Here is a 13,483-nt window from a genome sequence, read left to right on the forward strand (position 1 = left end):
ACAAGTGTGTGAATTTTGTTATGAATAAAAACTTTTCACTCCAGGGGAGAGTCAAGTTCCTCCCTCTTGCCGCCTTCCATCTTCACCTATGCCACTAATTTTCAGTTTTTCATAAGAACCATACACCAAGCACAATGAACGGCGAACGAGTAAAAATGAATGGTTCCCACCAGTGAACTAGTTCCCAAGGATGTACCACCTTGCCTGTCTCTAGTGCACACTGTGGGTATGTGAGATTAAACAACCCATCATACAGCTACCAAAATTTGCAGATGCTGAGTCATATGTGTCTCTCGAGCCTGCAAATAGTCCCTAGAGCTTTTTTGTAGGATTAACATCGAGTGATTTAGCGGACCACTCGGAGTGTCTGTCAAACCAGGAATGTGCAGGTGCACGTGGTCACCGACAATGCTCAAATAAACATCCTTCTTTACTTTCACGCCAGTCTGAATTAGTCAGCCCAATTCATGATACCAAAAATGTATCCAAACCAGTAGGCAACCACCTCCAGTCTATATTACACCCTCGATAAGCTGAATGTTAAAGGAATTATCGGACCGTCGATGCCTTTCAAACATTGCACAATCTGCTTGTGGAGGCGTGAAAATTTATGTGCCTCTGTGACTAATGACCTTTTGTGAGGTACCCGACTCCTATCATCGACTGTGTGCAGTATCCATCTCAATTTTCCTCTGGTAATCGTTACATATGGTCCTGACTTTAGTGACAGCAGCAATTCCAGCTGGAGTTTTGAGTGATCTTACGTCGTGCTAAAGGGATGAGAGTGGTATATCACTCTGTGCAAACGTATTGGACTCTCCACATTAATACTCCAACAAACTGGGCAAGTTCATACACGATGTTGTCGTGGACAAATCGAAACATGAAGCTCCTTTTCGCTATTCTGTCAAGTCTCTATGTCGGTCCATGAGACTATGCTATTTCCACATACAAAACTACCATGACTTATGTCAGTGGTGGCTGAGGATCACACGTCCGCCTGTTACCAGTTTCAGAGCATCAACAGGCTCCAAAGCTCTCTATTGACAGGGTGTTCAGTGCTTTGTCTGATGAGCTTATTTGTAAAGTGTCACATTCACTACCACTCTCTTCCTTGATCGGTACCTTCTGCGAAACATCGTGGGGTGGCTTGCAATGTGCAGATGCAGCTGTGGAAGGCTAAGAAATGAGACAGGAAAAACAAGTTATTGAAATCATTAAATTTCTTTAAAAGTAAATAAAGGAATGATACTTAGCACTCCACAAAAACACAATATTGACAAATTCTTTATCAGCAGCGGACAATTCAGCTTAAATGTCTAATTCTACTGGGAACCGCGGACACCATTACCGTATTATTGTCAATATATTTTGGATAAATGGTAGCATCGGTCGTAAATATTAAAATCATTAATGTTGCAAATCGATTTCGGTCACTGTGTGACCATCTTCAGTCCAAATTTTTTGAATCTTGTGGAAATGTCATAATAGCACAAGATTTTTCTATGAAGTGTAACTTGCACTGTGATGTGCGCAAAAAAAAAAAAAAAAAAAAAAAAAAAAAAAAAAAAAAAAAAAAAAAAAAAAAAAAAAAAATAGCATGCAGTGAAGGTAAAGATATCTGTTGGAAGTAACATCACACATCATAGAAAATGTGCTATTATGATATGGGCCTACCAGTTTCGACTACTTTGCACTGAAGGTGGTCACACAGTGACCGAAATCGATACATAAAGTAAAGGATTTCAGTATTTACGACCGATGCTGGCATATATCCACAATATATTGAATTTAGCTTTGTGCAGCTACAAACTGAATGCCTTTCACTTTCTATGAAAGCTCTATAACAATACATTTAATAACTTTCAACTTGATGTTAAGAAATTACTCTTTGTAACTGAGAAACATGACATGTTAGAAGAAAATGAGTGAGGAAGTTGCGAAGTCCGGATATGGATATGGATATAATGCGAAATCATGAATGGTGCATGCGCAAAATACAACCAGAAGAATGAAGGGGACACTAAGTATTACTGACAGAATGAAACAAAAACGGATGCTGTGGTATGGTGATCATAAAATGGAAGAAGAAAGGTCTCTCATAAAAATACACTCCTGGAAATGGAAAAAAGAACACATTGACACCGATGTGTCAGACCCACCATACTTGCTCCGGACACTGCGAGAGGGCTGTACAAGCAATGATCACACGCACGGCACAGCGGACACACCAGGAACCGCGGTGTTGGCCGTCGAATGGCGCTAGCTGCGCAGCATTTGTGCACCGCCGCCGTCAGTGTCAGCCAGTTTGCCGTGGCATACGGAGCTCCATCGCAGTCTTTAACACTGGTAGCATGCCGCGACAGCGTGGACGTGAACCGCATGTGCAGTTGACGGACTTTGAGCGAGGGCGTATAGTGGGCTTGCGGGAGGCCGGGTGGACGCACCGCCGAATTGCTCAACACGTGGGGCGTGAGGTCTCCACAGTACATCGATGTTGTCGCCAGTGGTCGGCGGAAGGTGCACATGCCCGTCGACCTGGGACCGGACCGCAGCGACGCACGTATCCACGCCAAAACCGTAGGATCCTACCCAGTGCCATAGGGGACCGCACCGCCACTTCCCAGCAAATTAGGGACACTGTTGCTCCTGGGGTATCGGCGAGAACCATTCGCAACCGTCTCCATGAAGCTGGGCTACGGTCCCGCACACCGTTAGGCCGTCTTCCGCTCACGCCCCAACATCGTGCAGCCCGCCTCCAGCGGTGTCGCGACAGGCGTGAATGGAGGGACGAATGGAGACGTGTCGTCTTCAGCGATGAGAGTCGCTTCTGCCTTGGTGCCAATGATGGTCGTATGCGTGTTTGGCGCCGTGCAGGTGAGCGCCACAATCAGGACTGCATACGACCGAGGCACACAGGGCCAACACCCGGCATCATTGTGTGGGGAGCGATCTCCTACACTGGCCGTACACCACTGGTGATCGTCAAGGGGACACTGAATAGTGCACGGTACATCCAAACCGTCATCGAACCCATCGTTCTACCATTCCTAGACCGGCAAGGGAACTTGCTGTTCCAACAGGACAATGCACGTCCGCATGTATCCCGTGCCACCCAACGTGCTCTAGAAGTTGTAAGTCAACTACCCTGGCCAGCAAGATCTCCGGATCTGTCCCCCATTGAGCATGTTTGGGACTGGATGAAGCGTCGTCTCACGCGGTCTGCACGTCCAGCACGAACGCTGGTCCAACTGAGGCGCCAGGTGGAAATGGCATGGCAAGCCGTTCCACAGGACTACATCCAGCATCTCTACGATCGTCTCCATGGGAGAATAGCAGCCTGCATTGCTGCGAAAGGTGGATATACACTGTACTAGTGCCGACATTGTGCATGCTCTATTGCCTGTGTCTATGTGCCTGTGGTTCTGTCTGTGATCATGTGATGTATCTGACCCCAGGAATGTGTCAATAAAGTTTCCCCTTCCTGGGACAATGAATTCACGGTGTTCTTATTTCAATTTCCAGGAGTGTATATATCTGTGTACCTTTCGAAAGATAAAGCCGATTACTACCGATAGGGGAATATGAAGACAAGAAGTGCACGAAGCGATCATTTTCATGCCGTTGAGGCAACACATTTAAAATACAGTCTTAAGTGGTTATGATGAAATCGAAAGTAATATAATCAAATGATTTTGAATTGAGCTATCCGAACCACTAGTTTACTTTTGTAACGATCTTTAAGATGGTGGTGTTTTCTCAGAGAAACTCGGATATGTTTTTAAGATACTTCCTAGAATATGAGATGAAGTAACAAAAAAATTAAAGAATTACCCCACCATCTCATATTTACCTCCATTTCAAAACGTTTCTGGAAGTGTTGCCTGTTGGTTTAGGTCTCGGCATCTCGACCAACGTTTGTGTAATGATTTTTCTGACGTTTCGTCAGTGGCCACGAAAATCTCAACGATTATGTGTTATGTAGAAGGGTCGTGTACAGTAAATTTTACAAACATTTAAAGTAGAAAAAATATTTTCAGTGGCAAACACTGTGAACTTCAAAAGATCTTGCTAATTGAACAGACTATGTTTTTTCATGACATCTTACACATTAGAAAAATTAAATCAGAAAATTATTAACATTGGAAATATTTTGCAGTATGTTTACATATTTTTACTGTGTGAACTATGATAACCAAATGCAAATATTAAAACATTACGAGAGAGTATAGACATTAAGTTCATACTTATATTTGAGCTCCACGATAAGAAAACAGTCTTTACAAGTTCTATGTCCGTTATTGAGAGTTTGGCACTCTAAAATTTAAGTAATCGCTCATGATGCACCAGAAGTCCTTTGTTGTTTCTAATGTACTCACATGATCTTTCCAATGCACTGACAGAAGTTGCAAATATTGTTTACAGACAGTACAAGAACACGAATAAAAAATTGTAGTTATCCTCTTAGTGAAACATCAGTTAATGAAATATTAGGAAACATCAACAGTTGTATCAGGAAATGGATTATCATTAAATTGCGACTGAACCGAGTACATAAAATATACTACTTATCACAGCTGTAGAGAAGCTGTAGCCACAATATGTTCAGACTGTGAAATACATAGACCAGATAGTGATAAGGGTAAATCACCATGCAGACTGAAAATCCAGACCTCAGAATTAATAAATCCCCTTATTGCAGCTAACTTAGTAGTACAAATGGTTACCGCTGTTAGTGATTTCGAAGTGAGAACTTGGCTCATTCTGAATATTGTCATTCCCAAATGAGATGAAGAATAATTTATTGTGGAAGTCATCCATGGGAATATTTTCAGAGTACAAAACCTATTATGTGATGATATTGTGGTGTGGGGAACAAGCAGTAAGGTGGTACAAAAACAAATAGACAACCTAAATGATAAGGTCGAAAAATATGGAATGAAATTTAGAGTGGAGAAAAGCAAGACCATGGTGGTAACCAGAGAGGATAGAGAGGGCAAGGGACATTCATATTAAGGGACGGGATATTGAAATAGTGGACAACTTTAAATATTTGGAAAGTTTATTAATGGGGAATGATCGTTGGAGAGAGAAATTAGCAAAAGAATACAACAGAGTGGTACATTTTACCAGTGTGTGAGGGGCTTGGCGTGGGGAAGGGAGGTGTCAATGAGGTGTAAGCTGGTGCTATACAAGACTTACTTCACATCAATACTAATTTATGGCTCCAAGAGTGTGACTAGAAGAGAGGAGAGTAGGGTACAATCCTCTGAAATGAAGTTTCTGAGAAGTATGCTAGGGAAGACGAGGAGAGACAGAGTGAAAAATGAAGATGTTAGGAAGGAAATTGGAGCGGATTAGCTGACTGAGAAAATTGAAAAGAATAGATTAAAATGGTGTGGGCATGTGAAGAGGATGGGAGAGGGAAGAATACCAAGAGGAATGATGGAGTTCAAGATTGAGGGCAAGAGGTCAAGAGGAAGACCGAGAACAAGATGGATTGATACAATAAAGATTAGTTTAAGGAGGATAAACCTGCTATGGAACCAAATTGTGAAAGAAGAATGATGGAAAGACCAAGTAAAGTGGCGAAGTACCTTTGATACCCCAACCTGACCAGATGTTGGGTAGAGGGGAAAGGAAGATGATGATGATTACACGTGTTGTATATGATATTAGTTCTAGAATATTCTACAAGGTCCTCTTAATATCTTCATGCCTGGACATCTGTTTCATGATACATTTGCACATTACCAGTGTCTTTTTGTTAAAAAGTAGCCTAAATATTACTGTAGTACTAGGAAAAAGTACAACTTCAGTAAAAGCTTCAAGGGCTTAACATTGGCACAGAAAGTATTCAGATAAGTGGATGCATTTTCATCCAGCAACTTGCCAAAGCTTGTTCAATATCATACGACGAAAACTGTGTAGTTTATGAATGAATTAAAGAACTTTCTGCTAGCTAATTACAAATATTCTTCAAGGACTCACCTGGCTATCTTTGCTTGTTGAAGAGCTGCTTACAGAATGCGGAGGTGCACTGGACGTGGATCAGATCCACCCAACGGGTTGATGACGACGGTCGGTGTGTTGGCCAGCCTCAGTGTGGTTCCTAGCCAGTTTCCCACATCTAAGTAGGTGAATACTGGGCTGGTACCCAAGTCTCACCTCAGTTACATGTTTTGCAAACAGAATACTTCGTAAGAATAAAGTTACATGCAGACAGATGGGGGACTTACATCGCATACAGGATGGGAGAGGGGAGGGTAATGGGGGAGCATCTCGCCACCCCTTAAACTAACCATGCCAAATCCGTTACTGAGCATGCTGACCCTGCACAGATGTGGCAGAAAGACACAAGAAGAGTGTCTTAATGGGGACTCTTAAAACCAGTATGTCATTTACGTGATGCTATCTTGATCAATGTGTAGAGAAGGCTTTTCCATCTTGAACGCCCATCTGTGGGTGGCAGCATGCCCACATGCACAGGTGTGCAGGCAGTCAGCAAACCTCCCCATAACGTTCACAACGATACATCTCGGTTGTGTGCCCATGCGCAGAGATGGGCATATGTCTCAAGCGTGTAGGTCTATATAACAAATAGTGAATGCAGTGCAAGAAAACTACCTGGCGCGTAGTCTACTCAATCTGCAACCTCCCCCAGGCAACTTGATGGAAGCTCTCAGACGGCCAAGCCACAAGAGGTAGAATTAGAACCGACTTATGCAGAGGTTATGAGGGACCTGCTCTTCTTCCAGTCGACAATTGTGGTCTCTGCCCCGTTCACCAACTATTCCCTCTCCTGCAGTGCCTCTTATACTCAACTATCCCATACCCTTCTTGGCCATCTCGGTCATTTGTTCCCTACTACGCTTACCTCCTTGCACAAAAAGACTGTCTAATCATCAACTGCTTTTTTATTATAAAACCAAATATCGAGTGGCTTCAGTCACGGACCATCTTCACGGATTCTGTTCAAAGATACAAAAAGCACATGCAGTATACAGGAATTGTTACAAAATCTTTTGCATACAAGTGTAAAATGTACATGAATACTTACAGGGTTAAAATAGTTCAAGCCACATCATATCTATCACTGTTTTAAGAATGGCCACAACTCTTATGTAGAGCATGGGGCATATGCAATGATTATTCTATTATTAGGGTTATATAATGACTTTTGCTTTATATTCTAAGATCGATGTTTTTTATGTCTTGGGACAGCAACTTCCTTTTTCTGTTTACATGTGAAACTATACCAAACACGTTCACTGAAGACAGGCCAGTCCCCTGCATTCAGCAAGAAGCTTATCACCGAGATATTTTTGTCCAATACCACGAAAATACTTTGTAAAGATCTTTGACCAACCTGTCAATATCTTTTACACTTACATCTCTGATCTTCTCTTCAGTGTTGGTATGTTTACTTATGTTATTAGTATGTTTGCCTTTAAAAGTCCTCTAATTCATGGCATAAGATACTTGCCATTTTTTAAGTGATGATAGATGTGATGTTTGCTCCTACACTGTTTTAACCCTGTAGGTACTCGTGTATATTTTGCACTTCCATGGAAAAGATTTTGTACCATTTGCTGTATACTACAGGTATTTTTTGTGTCTTTGGATAGAATCCGTGAGGTTGGTCTCTGACTGAATCTGGTCGATATTTGGATTTTCAATAAAAAGCAGCTGATTGTCAAACATGCATTTTATACATTTCTTGACAGCTCTTGGTAGTTAACTTCTACAAATGCGTATCTCCTTTAAGGGAACAGGGTACTTTTCCGACTCAATATTATGTAAAAATCAGCACATGTTTCTTTCAGGCACTGTTTAAAATGTATGTGATTTACAGATTTTTTATTGATATCAGGTAATGTAGAAAACTTTTCTAAACAAATTAGAAATGTTTTCAATAGTTTTGAACCTGCTTAGGGTTATTAAAAATTACAATGGAATTGATTGCATATTTTCAAAATGGTTCCCCAAAATGAGGTACAATTTTATCCAATGTTATACATTTGAAGGAGACCGAATTTTTACCAGATATGCATGACATGATTCCTGAGGTACTAGACCTATTTAATTCCACCAATTATTTAAATTACAAGGATAAAAAATATCACATCTTATATTTTAATTTTTATCAATTTGTTCCTAATAAAAATTTTATTTTTTCTATAATTTAGTTGATTCTGCGATAAAGCTTTCAATCTACTACATAAGTATCGACTATTGCAAGTTACAGAAAAAATTAGAGCAATGCTTTATAAACCTTAGGAAATATTTGTACCTAAATTCTGAAAAATACAACATGTGGGAAATTGTGAATGCAGATATGAGTCCAATTAAACTGTGCCTCAGAACATTCCTGAAACATAGTCTTCATCCTGCAGCATTTATTCATCTTCAAGCTTATTCTTGGCACTCCTTTAAGTACTTCTTCCTTCTTTGGTAACTTGAAGAGCGAATCTTTCAGCTTCATGGAGCCATTGTCTGTCACACACAAGCAATTATTCTTCCGTATTAGAGCTACATTTTATGCCTAAATTTCTCAGGACTTTCAACCTTCCTATCACACCATCATTGAAACACATCACAGCATCTAGTACACCAACTTTTAATGTACTTAGTCCTCCAAAAACAGTTGTGTATAATCTTTCCCATATGTAGTGGTTGAAACTTTCATTTGTATTCTGAGTGATCCCATGAAGACATTTACTAAGCAAAACAGGGTCACTCAGGTCTATAAAATTGATTTTATTTCCTTCATAACAGACTCAGGAAGAGAATGCTTATGATGGTATATTTGACCACTTTCTTTTGTTTTTTGGTAACCACACCAAGAATCCGTTCCTTTAGGGCAAAGTCTGTGAACACGGTGGTCATCTGTGGTCAACTTATGAAAATGGGTGGCCCATACAGCTTTTCTCATTGCTGTAACATCATTCAGAGGTGCAATTCGTCTAATGACCAGTCCATTATAACTCTGAAGAAGGTGTATTTCAGTTTCTGTCAATCTGCCTCGGACAGACAGAGATTTTCCATCAGATAGCAACCTTCCTTTCATTTCTTTTCATAGCTTCCGCAATCTTGCACCCATCCTCTTTTGCACATGTCTACAACACTCCAGTTTTGTTACCATAAACACTGAACTCGTTAATTTTATTGAAAGCTTTAGAGTCTCCATCGCCTAGGTACTTCGTATCTCTAACGTTATAAACAGGCACCAACCTCTGGAATATTTGTAGAGCTCCATCACACTCCGTACCTCCACTGTAACCATCATAATTCATAGGAAAATGATGTTAAATATGTCCTTAGTGTTACCATGGCAAGTCCGGCAGTACTTAGATAAGCACTGAACTTCAACAACTTTTCCATTCTCCAGAGAAGTAGCACTTACAACACCATTCAAGGAACGATGTCCTCGATGTTACCATGTCCCGTCAAGTGCAACAGCAATGTCCCTCGTTCCACTAATATCTACAGTTTCTTCTACTGAAAGTTTCATAGATGCTTTAGACACAACCGTGAAGACACCTAAAAGTATTTTTATGTACTTGCTGAACCTACTGGGAGGAGGAGGAAGGTCCATCAAACCACCAAATGTTTGAGCAGTCTTTTTTCCTTTTCCTATTGCACACATTGCATACACTATCTTCAAATTCACGTCATATGAATTGTGCACAATGTTCGAAGTCATTTTCGAGGTAGATTTATTGCAGGATCTACAGAGAACAACTAATTTTGACGCTAAACCTTTCCTGCTACTTTGTTGTTCAGTTATTTCCAGACAGCCAACGCCATCACATTGTTTACATTTCGCCACTTCCGTCATCAAAGAAGATGAGGTGCCCACATCAGCAACAACAAATCCACTACAAACAGCGTCATTGTGAACACACAAATCTGAATCTCCAGGAGACGTACCATGTGGGAGTTACTTCCCTAAAGAAATGATGCATAGCTTACTTTCAACAGTGTGGCATGCTTTGCTTGTGAACTGGTTACCACGTAATTCCCTTTTATTGAATTTCTTGATGCGTGGCATAATTCGTATTTATTGCACGCCAAAGGATATGAACTTCCACAAATATATGTAGCACTTAGACAACAAATATTCCATAACACTTGAACAAACTGCTTCAGCGTAACAAAAGTAATTACTAGCAAAGATAATCATTTACAGACATTAGAAACCAGCTCTGTTACCAACATACACAGTATATCATACATATAATCGCTGGAAACAGAAAGTTCACAGTTCTTTTTGAAATAATACTTATTTCTGTAACAGAAATAAAGGGAGTGTGGCAGCATACATGACTGTAACTTAAAAATTTGGTATATGTAGGTCATTTTTCCTTTGAAACCCTATAATGTATATATCAGTTTAATCAGGAAAGACTATAGAATTTAATAAAGTCATAAAAAATTTCGATTTTTACCACCATTTATATACCCTGTATCCTTAACCATGCCATGCAATATATCAGCTTTCACTGGATATGACCAAATCACTTCAGCTCTTGTCCTTTGATGGTCTTATCCAAAAGTTTTTGGTTTGAAGATATTTGAATGGTTTTGTCACTCCCTGACTTCTTTTCTACTTTCTGGAAGTATCTCAACTCTGCTTCATGGATCTGACTTTGGCTCACTTGCTCACTAAGATTCACAGCCATAGGTTAATGTTGGTATACATGTTGGTCTATATACCGTTTGCGTCCGTTTTGGTACGTTTTTGAGAAAACTCCATCCTCCTGACTCTTCCTTCTTCCATATTTCTGTACACCTGCTTCATAGTATGTTTGTCCACCTTTGGAACACAACACAGCTGTGATTCTGCGAGCATAGATTTCAAAATTCCTTGACAGGTTTCAGGAGGTATATAGTACTAGCTGTCTACGCACTCATGTATGTGATGGGCTGCTGCTTTTGTGGATATTTAGGGTATTACAAAAAGGTACGCCCAAACTTTCAGGAAACATTCCTCAGACACAAATAAAGAAAAGATGTTATGTGGACATGTGTCCAGAAACGCTTAATTTCCATGTGAGAGCTCATTTTAGTTTCGTCAGTATGTACTGTACTTCCTCGATTCACAGCCAGTTGGTCCAATTGAAGGAAGATAATGTTGACTTCGGTGCTTGTGTTGACATGCGACTCATTGCTCTACAGTACTAGCATCAAGCACATCAGTACGTAGCATCAGCAGGTTAGTGTTCATCACGAACGTGGTTTTGCAGTCAGTGCAATGTTTACAAATGCGGAGTTGGGAGATGCCCATGTGATGTATGGATTAGCACGGGGCAATAGCCATGGCGCGGTACGTTTGTATCGAGACAGATTTCCAGAACGAAGGTGTCCCGACAGGAAGACGTTCGAAGCAATTGATCGGCGTCTTAGGGAGCACGGAACATTCCAGCCTATGACTCACGACTGGGGAAGACGTAGAACGACGAGGACACCTGCGATGGACGAGGCAATTCTTCGTGCAGTTGACGATAACCCTAATGTCAGCGTCAGAGAAGTCGCTGCTGTGCAAGGTAACGTTGACCACGTCACTGTATGGAGAGTGCTACGTGAGAACCAGTTGTTTCCGTACCATGTACAGCGTGTGCAGGCACTATCAACAGCTGATTGGCCTCCACGGGTACAGTTCTGCGAATGGTTCATTCAACAATGTGTAAATCCTCATTTCAGTGCAAAAGCTCTCTTTACGGATGAGGCTTCATTCCAACGTGATCAAATTGTAAATTTTCACAATCAACATGTGTGGGCTGACGAGAATCCGCGCGCAATTGCGCAATCACCTCATCAACACAAATTTTCTGTGAACGTTTGGGCAGGCATTGTTGGTGATGTCTTGATTGGGCCCCATGTTCTTCCACCTACGCTCAATGGAGCACGTTATCATGATTTTATACGGGATACTCTACCTGTGCTGCTAGAACGTGTGCCTTTACAAGTACGACACAACATGTGGTTCATGCACGATGGAGTTCCTGCACATTTCAGTCGAAGTGTTCGTACCCTTCTCAACAACAGATTCGGTGACCGATGGATTGGTAGAGGCGGACCAATTCCGTGGCCTCCACGCTCTCCTGACCTCAACCCTCTTGACTTTCATTTATGGGGGCATTTGAAAGCTCTTGTCTACACAACCCCGGTACCAAATGTAGAGACTCTTCGTGCTCGTACTGTGGACGTCTGTGATACGATACGCCATTCTCCAGGGCTGCATCAGCGAATCAGGGATTCCATGCGACGGAGGGTGGATGCATGTTTCCTCGTTGATGCAGGACATTTTGAACATTTCCCGTAAAAAAGTGTTTGAAGTCACGCTGGTACGTTCTGTTGCTGTGTGTTTCCATTCCATCATTAATGTGATTTGAAGAGAAGTAATAAAATGAGCTCTAACATGGAAAGTAAGCGTTTCCGGACACATGTCCACATAACATATTTTCTTTATTTGCGTGTGAGGAATGTTTCCTGAAAGTTTGGCCATACCTTTTTGTAACACCCTGTATATCTGTTGATGGACGGAGACTGAAGTGCTTCGAAATATTACTTCTAAAGAGTAAAGTGAGTAATTATTTAAGCAACCTAGTCATCATGAGATAAAGTTTCGAGTTTAAATAATGCTTCAGTGTCCGTTCATGTCGCATCTTAAGCAGAGTGCAACTCCTACAACTCGTCAGACTGTGCCTCTACTCTGAATGTCCTGTTGCCCTCACAGGAGTCCTGCTGAGACTGCCAGTACTGCAGCAAGTGCCGCGTGAGGAGTGGTTCAGCGATGGCCGCCACTGGGAGCTGCCCGAGGAGGGCTGGGAGTCCCCGAGCAGGGCTGCCAACGGCGACTGCGCAGCCGCCAACGTGGTGGCGCCTAGCAGGGAGCAGGGGTTGGACAACCTCGCCCTGGAGGCTGGTGACAAGGAGGAAGTCACAGCGCTGGAGTCGCAGCTGCACATCTGACGTCCACTCTACGTCCAGCCACATGAGTGCCGCACGTGGGTACAAATACGTAGCCAAAGACTGGCTGAAGCACTGCCACTACAATCAGTGTTATAGTGTGATACGTACAAATAAAGCACTGCACCAGAGTACTGTAATACTGAAATCCATTAAGTGGATCCGATTGCACTGCATGGCTCTGATGTAAGTCTGCTATGATGGGCAGTGCGTTTGCTCTTGATAAAAGTTTCTTCTGTAAACATATTAACTTGTAAATCTTGTAACTAAACGAATAAAACAGAATTGTATTTGATTAAATAATATGGTTGAAATGTCTTTTAGCTTACCTAAGTTTACACCTCACTTGGTGAGAACGTGGTTCCTACCTATCCTGTCATTAATGTGACTTCCTTGCAGCTTTAACTCAAGAGCTGATCCAAAAGGGCAGTGGCAGAATGTAGGCATCTCAAGCCAAATGTCTCGTTCTAGGAGCTACCATCTGCTGTCGGCGACTTTGGTTTCTGCT

The 13,483-nt window shown here is 41.6% G+C and overlaps 1 protein-coding gene across 2 annotated transcripts in view; it reads left to right on the top strand.

Annotated features, from left to right (window-relative positions):
* LOC124717158 (ammonium transporter Rh type B) overlaps positions 1-13,270 on the top strand; it is a 220,662-nt gene extending 207,392 nt beyond the window's left edge. For both annotated transcript variants that reach the window (XM_047243928.1, XM_047243927.1), the window contains exon 10: positions 12,743-13,270. In XM_047243928.1, coding sequence (XP_047099884.1) covers positions 12,743-12,978 — 236 coding nt within the window. In that variant the 3' untranslated portion in view covers positions 12,979-13,270. The remainder of the gene's footprint in view (positions 1-12,742) is intronic.
* The last annotated feature ends 213 nt before the right edge of the window (positions 13,271-13,483 follow it).

The sequence above is a fragment of the Schistocerca piceifrons genome, chromosome 9 (assembly GCF_021461385.2).
Source record: "Schistocerca piceifrons isolate TAMUIC-IGC-003096 chromosome 9, iqSchPice1.1, whole genome shotgun sequence".
NCBI classification, from domain to species: Eukaryota; Metazoa; Arthropoda; class Insecta; order Orthoptera; family Acrididae; genus Schistocerca; species Schistocerca piceifrons.